Consider the following 12,873-nt stretch of genomic DNA (forward strand, 5'->3'; position numbering starts at 1 on the left):
AGCCCTGTTGTTGTAGTGGAAACTTTGGTGGTCTAATGGTTGAGTGCTACAGCTGCTAACCATAAGGTTGGCAGTTCAAATCCACCAGGCACTCCTTGGAAACTCTATGGGGCAGTTCTCTGTCCTATAGGGTCACTATGAGTTGGAATCTATTCTGTGGCAAAGGGTTTGGTTTTGGATTTCGTTGGTGTCGTGGTTGAGAGATCAGCTGCTAAACCCTAAGGGGAAGTTCTACTCTGTCCTATATTGTCACTATGAATCTGAATCGACTTAATGGCAACAGGTTTTTTTCATTTATATATTTTTCACACCAGTGTTTTTCACACTTTAGCATGCAACAAAATCACCTGGAGGCCTGATTACACCCCAAATTATGAGTTTCATCTCAGAGTTTTTATTTAGGAGGTTGGCAGTAAGGTTGAAGAATTTGCATTCCCAATAAGCTCCCAAATGATTCTGATGGTGCTGATTGGGGTCCACACTTTGAGACTCACTGTTTCATATCACTCTCCACAGAACCACATGAAATCTCTTTCCTCTCTCTGCTTCTTCCTAGTCAACTTGTGTTTTTTCTCCAACAGGAATCATGTTATCGGAAGGAAATCAAAGATCATGCCCATGTTTATACTGTTGGGTTTTTCAGAATACCCAGACCTCCAGGTTCCACTCTTCCTGACTTTCTTGTCCACCTACACAGTCACCGCGGTGGGGAATCTAGGCATGATAATAATTATCAGGATCAATCCAAAACTCCACACGATTATGTACTTTTTCCTCAGTCACTTGTCTTTTGTGGATTTCTGTTATTCCCCTGTAGTTACACCCAAACTGCTGGAGAACTTGATTGTGGAAGACAGAACTATCTCTTTCTCTGGTTGCATCATGCAGTTTTGTCTTGCTTGCATATTTGGAGTGACAGAAACATTCATGCTAATGGCGATGGCTTATGACCGTTTTCTGGCAGTTTGTAACCCCTTGCTGTATACTACTACTATGTCTCAGAAGCTTTGTGTTCTGCTGGTTGTTGGGTCCTACACATGGGGTGTGGTGTGCTCTCTGATACTCACATACTTTCTTCTCACATTATTTTATTGTGAGTCTAGCATTATAAATAATTTTATCTGTGACCAGTCTGTAATTGTTTCCGTCTCCTGCTCGGACCCCTACATCGGTCAGATGCTGTGTTTTATTGATGCCATATTCAATGAGGTGAGCAGCCTGATGATCATCTTTACTTCCTATGTATTCATTTTTATCACTCTCATGAAGATGCCTTCTACAAGTGGACGCCATAAAACCTTCTCTACCTGTGCCTCCCATCTGACTGCGGTCACCATCTTCCATGGGACCGTCCTTTTCCTTTACTGTATCCCTAACCCCAAAACTTCCTGGCTCATAGGTAAAGTGGCTTCTGTGTTTTATACTGTGGTGATTCCCACATTGAATCCCTTAATCTACAGCCTTAGGAACAAGGATGTGACGGACACATTCAGAAAATTAGTTAAAACAAAACTCCTTTTTCAATCACCATGATATTGTTAGGTTCAGTATTTTATATTCCACAAATAATTTGATTTATTATGCTAAAGATTGTTCAACTCGTGTAGTATAATTTATTATTCAGATTATTTTACCCAGTAGCCTGTGAGTTAATACATCTACAGTAGTAGCATATGTACGATTTTATGATGACTGATGTTTCCATACATCAATGTTTGGTGAAATAGCTCTAAAGCACATGTAAAAAAAATTAAAAAAAATAAAATAAAATTCTCAACTTGTTGCAATATATGTGAATTATTTTAAAATACTTTACCATATATGGTGTAATTTTTTATGTGTGTTCCCAAAGTAAATCAAATTCCTAGTTTATCAAATATGCACAAATTCAGGATATTCCCCTAGAATTCTAAACAGAAATTCTGTCCTCTAGAGGTGGCTTTAACAAGTGCTTCAGCTTGTGGTGTCTTGTACACAAGGCAACCTTTTGATAGTTATTACACTGAATAGCAGAATTCATCTTTATTAAATAAAAAATATGGCCTGTTTGCTAGGAAACCCAATTTAATTAAAGTATTGTTTTACCAGCCTAATATTCATTTTATCATTTTTTTTCTAAAGAAAGTGTTTGAATAATTAAAAGAATAGGCTAATGGAGTAAGGAGATACCTATAGATCAATGGAATAGAATAGTGTCCAAATATACTCATACATTTTTTCTCATTTAAATTGGAAAGGAGAAAGGATACTTTTTCAACAAAATAATTTCGGAACAATGAGATACTCCTATTGAAAAATTAACCTTAGGCCTTACCTCACACCATACACAAATATTAATTTGAATTAAAAGTTATAGATCATAGACACAAAGATAAAAGCTAAAACTTAACAGAAATTAAAAAATGGCAGAAACATAGGAAAATTTTTGAACACTTGGCGTAAGGACTTTTTTACATAGAACAAAAAGAATGAATTAAAAATTGATAAAATGAATTTTATCAACATGAAAAATGACTGCTCTTCAAAGACACCATTAAGAAAAAGGAAAGGTCAGCCACAAACTGTGAGAAAATACTTGCAATATATACGCCTGACAATTGATATATATGCAGAACATATACAGAAGTTATCCAACCAGCCAACGAGCACTTGAAAAGCTACTCGGCATCATTAGTCATCAGTGCAATGCATATTAAATCTAAAATGAGACACCACTACTTACCCAATAGAATGGCTAAAGTTAAAAAGATTGAAATGTCAAATATTCCTGTGAACACGGATGAGGTGGAATATTCATGTACTTCAAATGGAAATGTAGCAGGTAAAAAGCATTTGAAAAACAGTTTAGCGGTGTCTTATGAACTTACACAGGAACTTTATATAAAATTGAGCAGTTTCTTCCCTAGGTGCTTATTTACCCAAGAGAAATGAAATCAAATATTTTAACTTAGGAGAAAATGGTTCTTGTTAATGTATGCAACTATATAGTGGAGGAAAAAAAATACTGTGGTGTGTGTTTGTGGGTATGTGTGTGTGTGTGTGTGTTTTCCTTTTATGAATATTTTTTGCTCTTTTCTTAAGTGATATTTCAACAAGAGGTACATTTTCTTTCATGATGAGTTATCAAGCATAAACAGGAGAAGGCAGGAAGGATAGGACAACCTGTAGTCATTTTAATCCAGGGAAAATGAACTAAAGTGACTGGACGGCACACAACAACAACAATGCCTCCAAAACCAAAAACCCAGACCCACTGCAGTTGAGTCAATTCCAACTCATAGCGACCCTGCGGGACAGAGCAGAACTGTCCCATAGCGTTTCCAAGGAGCACCTGGTGGATTCAAACTGCTGACCTCTTGGTTAGCAGCCATAGTACTTAACCACTATTGCACCAGGGTTTCCACACACATAAATAAAACATATGCCTATAATAGGTAAATCTGCACCTGGGTTGTGCCTTTGCTGACCTTGATCTTCTCATAATTCAAATTCATCTAAGTTAAGAAGTTTGGGGAACTGTACTGATGAAGTATAATTCCCCTCTGATGTAAGTGTCTTGTTGAGATCAAAGGTGGAGTTGTGGTTTGTCTAAAAAGGGATGGCTTTTCAACTGCAATTACTTCTGATATAGGACAGAACACCTATATAACTCAGTGTTTGGATCAGGACAAGAAAAACAATTCTTGCTTTTAAACAGACAGAATTTAGAACAGCAATAGCTCATAAAAGTATTACAGGGTCCACTGGAGTGAAAAAAAGATGCCTGAAAAGGAAAGAGAAAAAAATCAGACCAGTTCATTTTTGTGGGGATACCAGTTTCTTACGACCCACTTTTCCTTCCGACCCTACCACTCGGAGTTAGGTCAGGTCTCAAAGGTAAAGAGCACAGTCCTCCAGACTCCATGTCTGCTCGAGACCTCAGATATCAGCAGCAAGTTAGGGGGTCTGCAGGCCCCTCACATCTAACCTGTTAACTCCCACAGCTCCCTGAGGTTCGAGAATTTGCTAAAATGACACACAGGACTCAATTCCAATTTCATTACAGCAAAAAAAGTTCAAAATGAAGAGGCATATAAGGAAAGATCTGGACTTGTCATTGACTGCTAACCTAAGGGATGCCAGTTTAAACCCACCTAGCAGATCATGGAAGAAAGGCCTGGCAAACTGCTTCCATAAACATCACAGTCAACAAAACCATGTGGAGTAGTTCTCCTCTGTAAGACATGGAGTTGCCATGAGTTAGAGTCAAATGGACGGTTTTTTGAGGGGAGGTTCAAAACTCAGCTTGTCTATGTGGTCACTGTGGTGGGGAACCTGGGCATGATTGTGATCATCAGGATCAACCCCAAATACCACACCCCCATGTTCTTTTTCCTCAGTCACTTGTCTTTTGTTGATTTCTGCTTCTCCACTATAGTTACACCCAAACTATTAGAAAACTTGGTTGTGGGAGACAGAACCATCTCCTTCACAGGCTGCATCATACAGTTCTTCTTGGCTTGTATATTTGCAGTTGCAGAAACATTCATGTTGGCAGTGATGGCCTATGACCGTTTTGTGGCAGTTTATAACCCCCTGCTTTACACCGTTGTCATGTCCCCAAAGATCTGCGCATCATTAGTGGCCAGGCCCTATGCATGGGGTATAGTTGCTTCCCTGACACTCACTTATTTTCTTCTGGCATTATCCTTCTGTGGTTCTACTATCATAAATAACTTTGTCTGTGAGCACTCTGTCATTGTTTCTATCTCCTGCTCTGATCCCTATATCAGCCAGGTGCTTTGTTTTGTCATTGCCATATTCAATGAGGTGAGCAGCCTGGTGATCATCCTCACTACTTATATTTTCATTTTCATTACCGTCATAAAAATGCCTTCTGATGGGGGGTGCCAAAAAGCCTTCTCCACCTGTGCCTCCCACTTGACCACCATCACCATTTTCCATGGGACTGTCCTGTTCCTCTATTGTGTACCCCATTCCAAAACCTCATGGCTCATCGTCAAAGTAATCTATGTTTTACACAGTGGTCATCCCCATGCTGAACCCCCTGATCTACAGTCTCAGGAACAAAAATGTGAAGGAGACTGTCAGAAAGTTAATGAGCCACACAATACAATCTTGAAGATTTATTTATTTATGGAAAGAATTTGGTTTATGATGTTGAATATTGTTCAGTGTCTCTAGAAGAGATGCTAATTCAAATTATCTAGTCAATATACCCATCTAAATTTTACATCTATTGCAATACACCAGTTATCTGATAATTTGATTTCTAGTCACTTGAATCTTTTTTGAATCTTTAGTAAAATAGTTTTGAATCGTATGTGAAGTGAATCAAGTGTAGTGGATTGAATAGTGTCTCCGCCCAAAATACTCATATCCACCTAGAACTTCAGAATATGACCTTTTTGGAAATAGGGTCTTTGAAGACATAGTTAAGCTAAAGATTAAAATACAATCATACCTCCTTAAAATGAAAACTGATTGACATGGAATCAATTCCCACTTATACCAACCCTATAGGACAGAGCAGGACTGCACCATAGGAATTCCAAGGCTGTAATCTTTATGGAAGCAGACTGCTACATCTTCGTCCTGTAGAGCAGGTGGTGCATTCAAATTGCCAACCTTTGGGCCGTGTTCTTAACTGCAGCGCCACCAGGAATCCTTCATACTCTCTTAGGCTGGGCCATAAATCCAGTGAGAATCTCATTATGAGAAGTAGCCAAGGACACAGTCACATAGGGAAGAAGGCCATGTGGAGATGGGGGCAGAACTTGGAGTTATGCTGCTACAAGCCCAGGAACACAAGGAACCATCGGAAGCTGGAAGAGTCAAGGAAGAATTTTCTCCTAATGCCTTCAAAGAGAGCACGTCCCTGCCAGTACCATGAATTCAAACATTTGGCTTCCAGAACTGCAAACAAATTAATTTCTGTTGTTTTAAGCTATGAAGCTTGTGGTGATTTCTTTTGGCAGTCCTAAGAAACTAATACAATAAGTAAACATCAAACTGTAAAACTCAAATTCCTTGATTCACATATTGACATTGTGAATGATTAAAACACAAACAAAAAAACATTCTTCAATCTGACTTAAGCAATACGGGTGTCACAGTTACTGAGAAATTCTGAAAAATTATAACTGACTAGGGGTATGCATATAGGAGAAGTAGCAATAAGAGCCTGGAGGCACTATCCCTGAACTTCAACCAAGTTCTTTATTCCTTTTTCCCCAAGGCCGCATATATGTTTGTTATTGTACAGGAAGTGATGGTAAATATGATATCACTGAGTGTGAAGACAAAATGTTGATTTTTATGTGACGGTGCTGATGGGTAACCAAGGGAACAAAAATTAAAAATCATAATTATGAAACTCACAGTCTAATGTGTCAAACTCTCTCCTTCCTAACACCAATAGCCTCTTAGTAACATCATTTTAGAAAGAATACCACTGCTAAAGACATAGAACCTTAAACGTTGATATCAATCTTCTGATATCATACATATCAGAGCAAAGAAACACACTGAAAGAGAGGAAAACAGAAAATGAACATGTAGAGGCAAACGTAAAATAATCAACATGATAAGATACTAAAACATGTGTTGACTTAATGGATGAATGAGTTAAACCTATTAAATACACCAAAAAAAACCCCGTTGCTGGTCAAGTCAATTCCGACTCCTAGCGACCCTATAGGACAGGGTATAACTGCTCCATAGGGTTTCCAAGGAGCACCTGGTGGAATTGAACTGCTGACCTTTTGGTTAGCAGCCAAACTATTAACCACTATACCCCCAAGATTGTTAAAAAAAAAAAAAAAAAAAAGGACCAGATCTTACCATCTTACCAATGTGATTTTAGCACTTAGCGGTGGTTTTTACTCCTCGATGTTTATATGTGTCACCCAAGCTCCTTCTTCAATGTGGGTATGATTGTGTCCCATTCCTAGGAATTCCCTTTTAGGCCTAGAAAAGTTCATAACCTAGAATTCTAGGCAATTGTATTATAGATGTGGTAAGGATCTTTGATGTGAGAACTCCTGCCTTAGCTTAGTTTTATTAATTCCATAGGACATTTAGTAATGTGCAAATAAAGCCTGGTAGGCAACTTCATGCTGCAACTTTTCTATGTGATTGCAAGGAAATTTCAGTCATTAACAATGGTACAAAGAACCTGGCACTTGCCTTAATTAATTAGCTTGAGACACAGATGCTAGTGATTCCCCAGAGTTGGAGTCCCAAGGGCTGTAGAGGTAGATGTAATCGCTGCGATGCTCCCGAAATACAAAACAGTGGTGGCCTGTTTCTCTGCAGCAGGTGAGTTGCCTCAGGTTTTTTAATGAACCGGTGAAAATATTATTTTCCTGATGGGATAACTGTGGTCTTCTCTGATTTTTCTTTCAATATTAAGTCACTGTAACTGCTAAGTCCAAGCCCCATCATATTAAAGAGAGAAGTTAATATGGAAATATTTATCTTTATTATCCATTGACAGCAATTTCACAAAGAATAGAATAAGCTTTCTGCTTAAAAATGGATATTTATCCTTATCCTCTTTATATGCACCTTAAATTGGTATATAAACTTTTCTAAGAATTGAGTCAACAAGTTATAATTCATATGCAAACATAACTTTCCAGTTAGTCCTGTTATAACTGTAATTTGATAAATCTTGGAACCGCTAAAATATATACATACGTGCATGTACACATGATACATGTGTGCATGTGTGCATGTATGCATGTATGTGTACATATACATACACATATACATATAATTTATCAGCTGCTGTTGAGTCAATTACAACTCATAGCAACCCTATAGGACACAGTAGAACTGCCCCATATGATTTCCAAGGCTGTAAATCTTTATGGAAGCTGACAAGTATATCTTCATCCCATGGAGAAGTTGGAGTTTTGAATTGCTGACCATTCAGTTAGCACCCGAGCACTTTAACCACTACTCTACTCAAACCAAAACTGAGCCCATTCCCATCCAGTTGATTTGGACTCATAGCGACCCTATAGGACAGAGTAGAACTGTCCCATAGAATTTCCAAGAAGCAACTGGTGGATTCAAACAGCCCATCTTTTTGGTTAGCAGCCAAACTCTTAACCACTGTGCCACCTCTACTCTACCAGGGCTCCTCATATATGTGTGTGTGTGTATATATATATATACGTACGTACGTATGTATGTATATATAATGCCTGGGTTGTAACAGAAGATAAGCCTTACATCAAGCTAAGCCATAAACCCTAATAAAGTGGGCACTCCACTCATGTCAAAAGGAAGTCATTATCCCCCTTAGCCTCAACCACTGGGCAATCAAGATATTCGAAAGGAGTAGTAGTCTTCATGGAATAAAAAGTGCTAATGAAATTGCACTGCTTTTTTCCTAGGTTCTTTAGTATTTTATTTTCTCCTTAAAATACAAGCATATTCCTTTAAATATTTTAATTGATTTGAGAATACAGGCAAAATATAGCAGCAGTATATTTTATTCTTTGAGACAAACATTTTACATTTTTTTCACAGAATCTCGCTAGCTTATGTACTATTGTGTGTATGTCCTATATGTATGTATGTATTTGCTTAGTGTCAGTTATGTGCATTTGATGGTACTATGCAAGGTGTGCATGCAAGGAAAAAGCTAACGTACTTGTAAATGTAACTCCTACACATTCAATATCACAAGCATTTCTGTGGAAACCCGTATTCTAATATTTCAAAGGGCAATGGAAATTCATAAATGTTTTAGACATCAGCTTGGTTTGGCATACACGTAGCAGCTATTTGCATAAGGCATGTTCGTTATGGAGAGAACTAGTTCCAATAACTCTTTATTCTCACTTTCTTTTCTCTACCGTAACAAAACATATTTGTCGTTCACCCCATAAACCTTCTCCTTTGACAGGAACAACACTATGCTCCTACCCCTTTCCCTTCAAAGGAGGTATGGTGATGGCTGAAAGAAACCTGAGTGTGGAGACAACCTTTGCCCTCTTGGGATTCACGGATTACCCAGAGCTTCAGATCCCTCTCTTCCTTGTGTTTCTGATCACGTACATTGTCACCATGGTAGGAAATCTTGGGATGATAGTGATCATCAAGATTAACCCCAAATTTCACACCCGATGTACTTTTTCCTTAGTCACCTTTCTTTTGTTGATTTTTGTTACTCCTCTATTGTTACTCCAAAGCTGCTTGAAAACTTGGTCATGGCAGATAAAAGCATCTTCTACTTTAGCTGTATGCTCCAGTTCTCCCTGTCCTGCACTGCAGCGGTGACTGAGTCCTTCCTGCTGGCAGTGATGGCCTATGACCGCTTTGCGGCCATCTGCAATCCTCTGCTCTATACAGTGGCCATGTCACAAAGACTCTGTGCCCTGCTGGTGGCTGGCTCGTATCTGTGGGGGATGTTTGGCTCCTTGGTACTCCTTTGCTATGCTCTCCTTCTAGACTTCTCTGGACACAATGTAATCAACCACTTTTTCTGTGAGTATACTGCTGTCATAGCTGTCTCTAGCTCTGATATATGCATTCCTCACCTTCTGCTTTTTGGGTTTGCCATCTTTGATGAGGTGAGTACACTACTAATCATCCTCACTTCGTATGTTTTTATTTTTGTGACTGTACTAAAAATTCAATCTGCCAGCGGACGTCGCAAAGCCTTCTCCACCTGTGCCTCCCACCTGACTGCCATCACCATCTTCCACGGGACCATACTTTCCCTCTACTGTGTGCCTAACTCCAAAAACTCTCAGCAAAAGGTCAAAGTGGCCTCTGTATTCTACACAGTGGTCAACCCCATGCTGAACCCCTTCATCTATAGCCTGAGAAACAAAGATGTGAAAGATGCCTTCTGGAAGTTAATAGGTGCAAAAGTCCTAGTTCATTGACCCAAACTCAAAACATGGTTGCAGTCCCAATGAGCAACTGGACCAGAGCCTACAATGCTTCTAAAATCTGTAGGATGTATTTGTATGAGATGTTTATGAATGTTTGTCATGTTAATATATTGTGAATTGAGAAGTTCAAATCCCTTGAATATGCCAAAGAAGTTTAATTCTGCAGTGAATTCCACAGGATTTTGATCCATGGAGTATCTATCTGCTTCTTCAAATTTTCTGAAAACTAACCAAATACTGCAAATCACAATAAAGACAAATAAAAATAATAGTAATATGATACTATTACTAATAATAACATATTTCTTTGATGTGACAGACACTGAGTTAAGTTTTGACAAACTTTATCACATTTAAGACCCAAGTAATTACATAACGTAGCATACTATTAATATCCTGTTTCATATATGAGGAAACAAAAACTCTCAGAGGTTAAATTGCTCAATATTATATACCCCAATGGTTAAGCACTCAGCCCTAACCCAAAGGTCAGTGGTTCAAACCCACCAGTGGCCCTGTGGGAGAAGAGATATGTAAAGATTAGAGCCTAGTGTTTCAGGAAAAGACAACTTTCAGGGCAGCCAGTGAGAGAGAGACGTAATATGCTGACTATGCTATCCAGTTTTAATCTGTATTTCTAGACTAACAGCTGTGTTATTGAGGAAAAACATGTTTTTCTTTGATGGTCAAAACAAGGATGTGAAACCATATGCCCCGAGGGGTTTTAACCAAGTGACTATCTGCACCCCTCAGAACACATGACTCAGGAAGAGTGCTGTCTGGGTGCTCTTACCAAGATACTTCTGCAAGAGAGACAAAGAAAATACATGTAAGCATCCTGTGACCATGATCTAAGCATCCTGTGAAACTATTTGTAGTCACTATGTTATTAATAATCAATAACCAATCAGAGTGTGGTTATTACAATACTTATTGACTTTCCTGTAATTGCCCTCCCTATGGTTTAGTTCCTCTTTTTACCCCATAAGAATACATGTATAAAGAACCTGCCCCAGGACTACCTGGTTCCATTTTCAATAAGCTAAGGAATTCCCTAATTGCAATTGTTTTAAACCTTTTAACTTCGCTGTTTTAACTTGAAGCAGCATTCAAGTTCTTTTCTACAATGCTAGGAAGACTTATGGAGCAGTTATAATCTATCCTATAGGGTCACTAGTAATCAAAATTGACTTGACACAACAACATCAACAGTAAGAGACAGTGAAATCTCAAAGAAGAATTTATTCTGAAAGACGATTTACTTAATGCAACATAACCTAAAGATGTTCTGGAGAGTACATACAAACATTTTTACTTCTATGTGTTGTATTTTATGATTTCATAAATCCCTTTCATGATCTGTGGAATACATGGCTGAGCACCTACTTTTTAAGCCTATGGAGTTCTTTGGTAAAGTGGTCTACCAGCTTTAGTGCATTTAGCCTCAAGATGAGTGCCTTTTGAAATATGTGAAACTCAAGAAACCAGAGTTGGAGCCTCATTACTATGTAGATTGAGCATTGTATTAGGTGATGCATCCTGAATGTATGAATTTTCTAAACTTGTTACCATCTTTCCTTTATTTCTGTGAAATAAGCCTCCTTACTATATTTCCTGGTTACTGTGTTCTCGTGAGAATGTACTTATCCCAAGAATAAGCTATTCTTAGTTTTCATTAATGACCGAAGACCAGACAAGTTGTGGAGTGATGTCAAAAACATCATATAGGAAGAAAGCAAAAGGTCATTAAAAAGACAGGAAAGAAAGAAAAGACCAAAATGGATGTCGGAAGAGACTCTGAAACTTACTCTTGAACACCAAGCAGTTAAGTAAGCTGAGGAAGTGATGAAATAAAAGGGCTAAACAGAAGATTTCAAAGGATGGTTCAAGAAGGCAAATTAAAGTAGTATAATAAAACGTGCAAATACCTAGAGACAGAAAACCAAAAGGGAAGAACAAGCTCAGCATTTCTCAAGCTGAAAGAATTGAGGAAAAAATTCGAGCCTCTTGTTGTAATATTGAAGGATTCTGCAGGGAAAATATTAAATGACATAGGAAGCATCAAAAAAGATGGAAGGAATATACACAGTCACTGTACCAAAAAGAATTGGTCAACATTCAACTACTTCAGGAGACAGAATATGATGGAGAATTCATGGTACTGAAGGAAGAGGTTCAAGCTGCAATGAAGGCATTGGCGAACAACAAGGCTCCAGGAAATTGACAAAATACCCATTGAAATATTTCAACAAACAGATACAGTACCAGAAGGACTCACTCATTTAAGTCAAGAAATTTGGGAGACACTTACCTGACCAACCAACTGGGAAAGATTCATATTTATGCCTATTCCAAAAAAAGGGGATCCAAGTGAATGCAGAAATTATGGCACAATATCTTTAATATCACATACAAGTAAAATTTTGCTGATGATCATTCAAAAGTGGTTGTACCGTGCATTGACAGGGAACTGCCGGAAATCAAGGCACATTCAGAAGAGTATACAGAATGAATTATACCATTGCTGATGTCAGAAGGGTCCTGACTGAAAGCAGAGAATGCTAGAAAAATGTTTTCTTATGTTTTATTGACTATGCAAAGGCATGCAACTGTGTAGATCATAACAAATTATGGATAAAATTGTGAAGAATGGGAATTCCAGAACATTTAATTATGCTCATGAGTAACCTGTGCATAGATCAAGAGGTAGTCATTCAAACAGAACAATGGAATACCTCATGGTTTAAAGTCAAGAAAGGTGCATGGCAGCGTTGTATCCTTTCACCTGCAACTGGTCAAGTGAATGTAACTGCTATTTAGAACTACCTTCTTCCACTCCGCTTTCAATATTCCCTTTACCCTCAGCAAGCACCTCAGCTGGTAGTGGTTCTTTGCCTAGTGGGGTGATACAAATCTTCATTCCAAAAGGATCTGAACCATTCATAGTCATGTCAGAATT

General features: G+C 38.2%; 1 protein-coding gene and 2 pseudogenes across 1 annotated transcript; all 3 read left to right on the forward strand.

The window, feature by feature from the left end:
• The first annotated feature begins 586 nt into the window (after positions 1-586).
• LOC126080402 (olfactory receptor 5D13-like) lies at positions 587-1,533 on the forward strand. Its single transcript, XM_049891626.1, is given in 2 exon segments — positions 587-611; positions 614-1,533. Coding segments are annotated over 2 exon segments (945 nt in total).
• Positions 1,534-4,320: 2,787 nt separating this feature from the next.
• Positions 4,321-5,122, forward strand: LOC126080403 (olfactory receptor 5D13-like; annotated as a pseudogene).
• A 3,839-nt stretch (positions 5,123-8,961) lies between these two features.
• LOC126080404 (olfactory receptor 5D14-like) lies at positions 8,962-9,905 on the forward strand (annotated as a pseudogene).
• Positions 9,906-12,873: the final 2,968 nt, after the last annotated feature.

This window comes from Elephas maximus, chromosome 7, assembly GCF_024166365.1.
Source record: "Elephas maximus indicus isolate mEleMax1 chromosome 7, mEleMax1 primary haplotype, whole genome shotgun sequence".
In the NCBI taxonomy this organism is placed as follows: Eukaryota; Metazoa; Chordata; class Mammalia; order Proboscidea; family Elephantidae; genus Elephas; species Elephas maximus.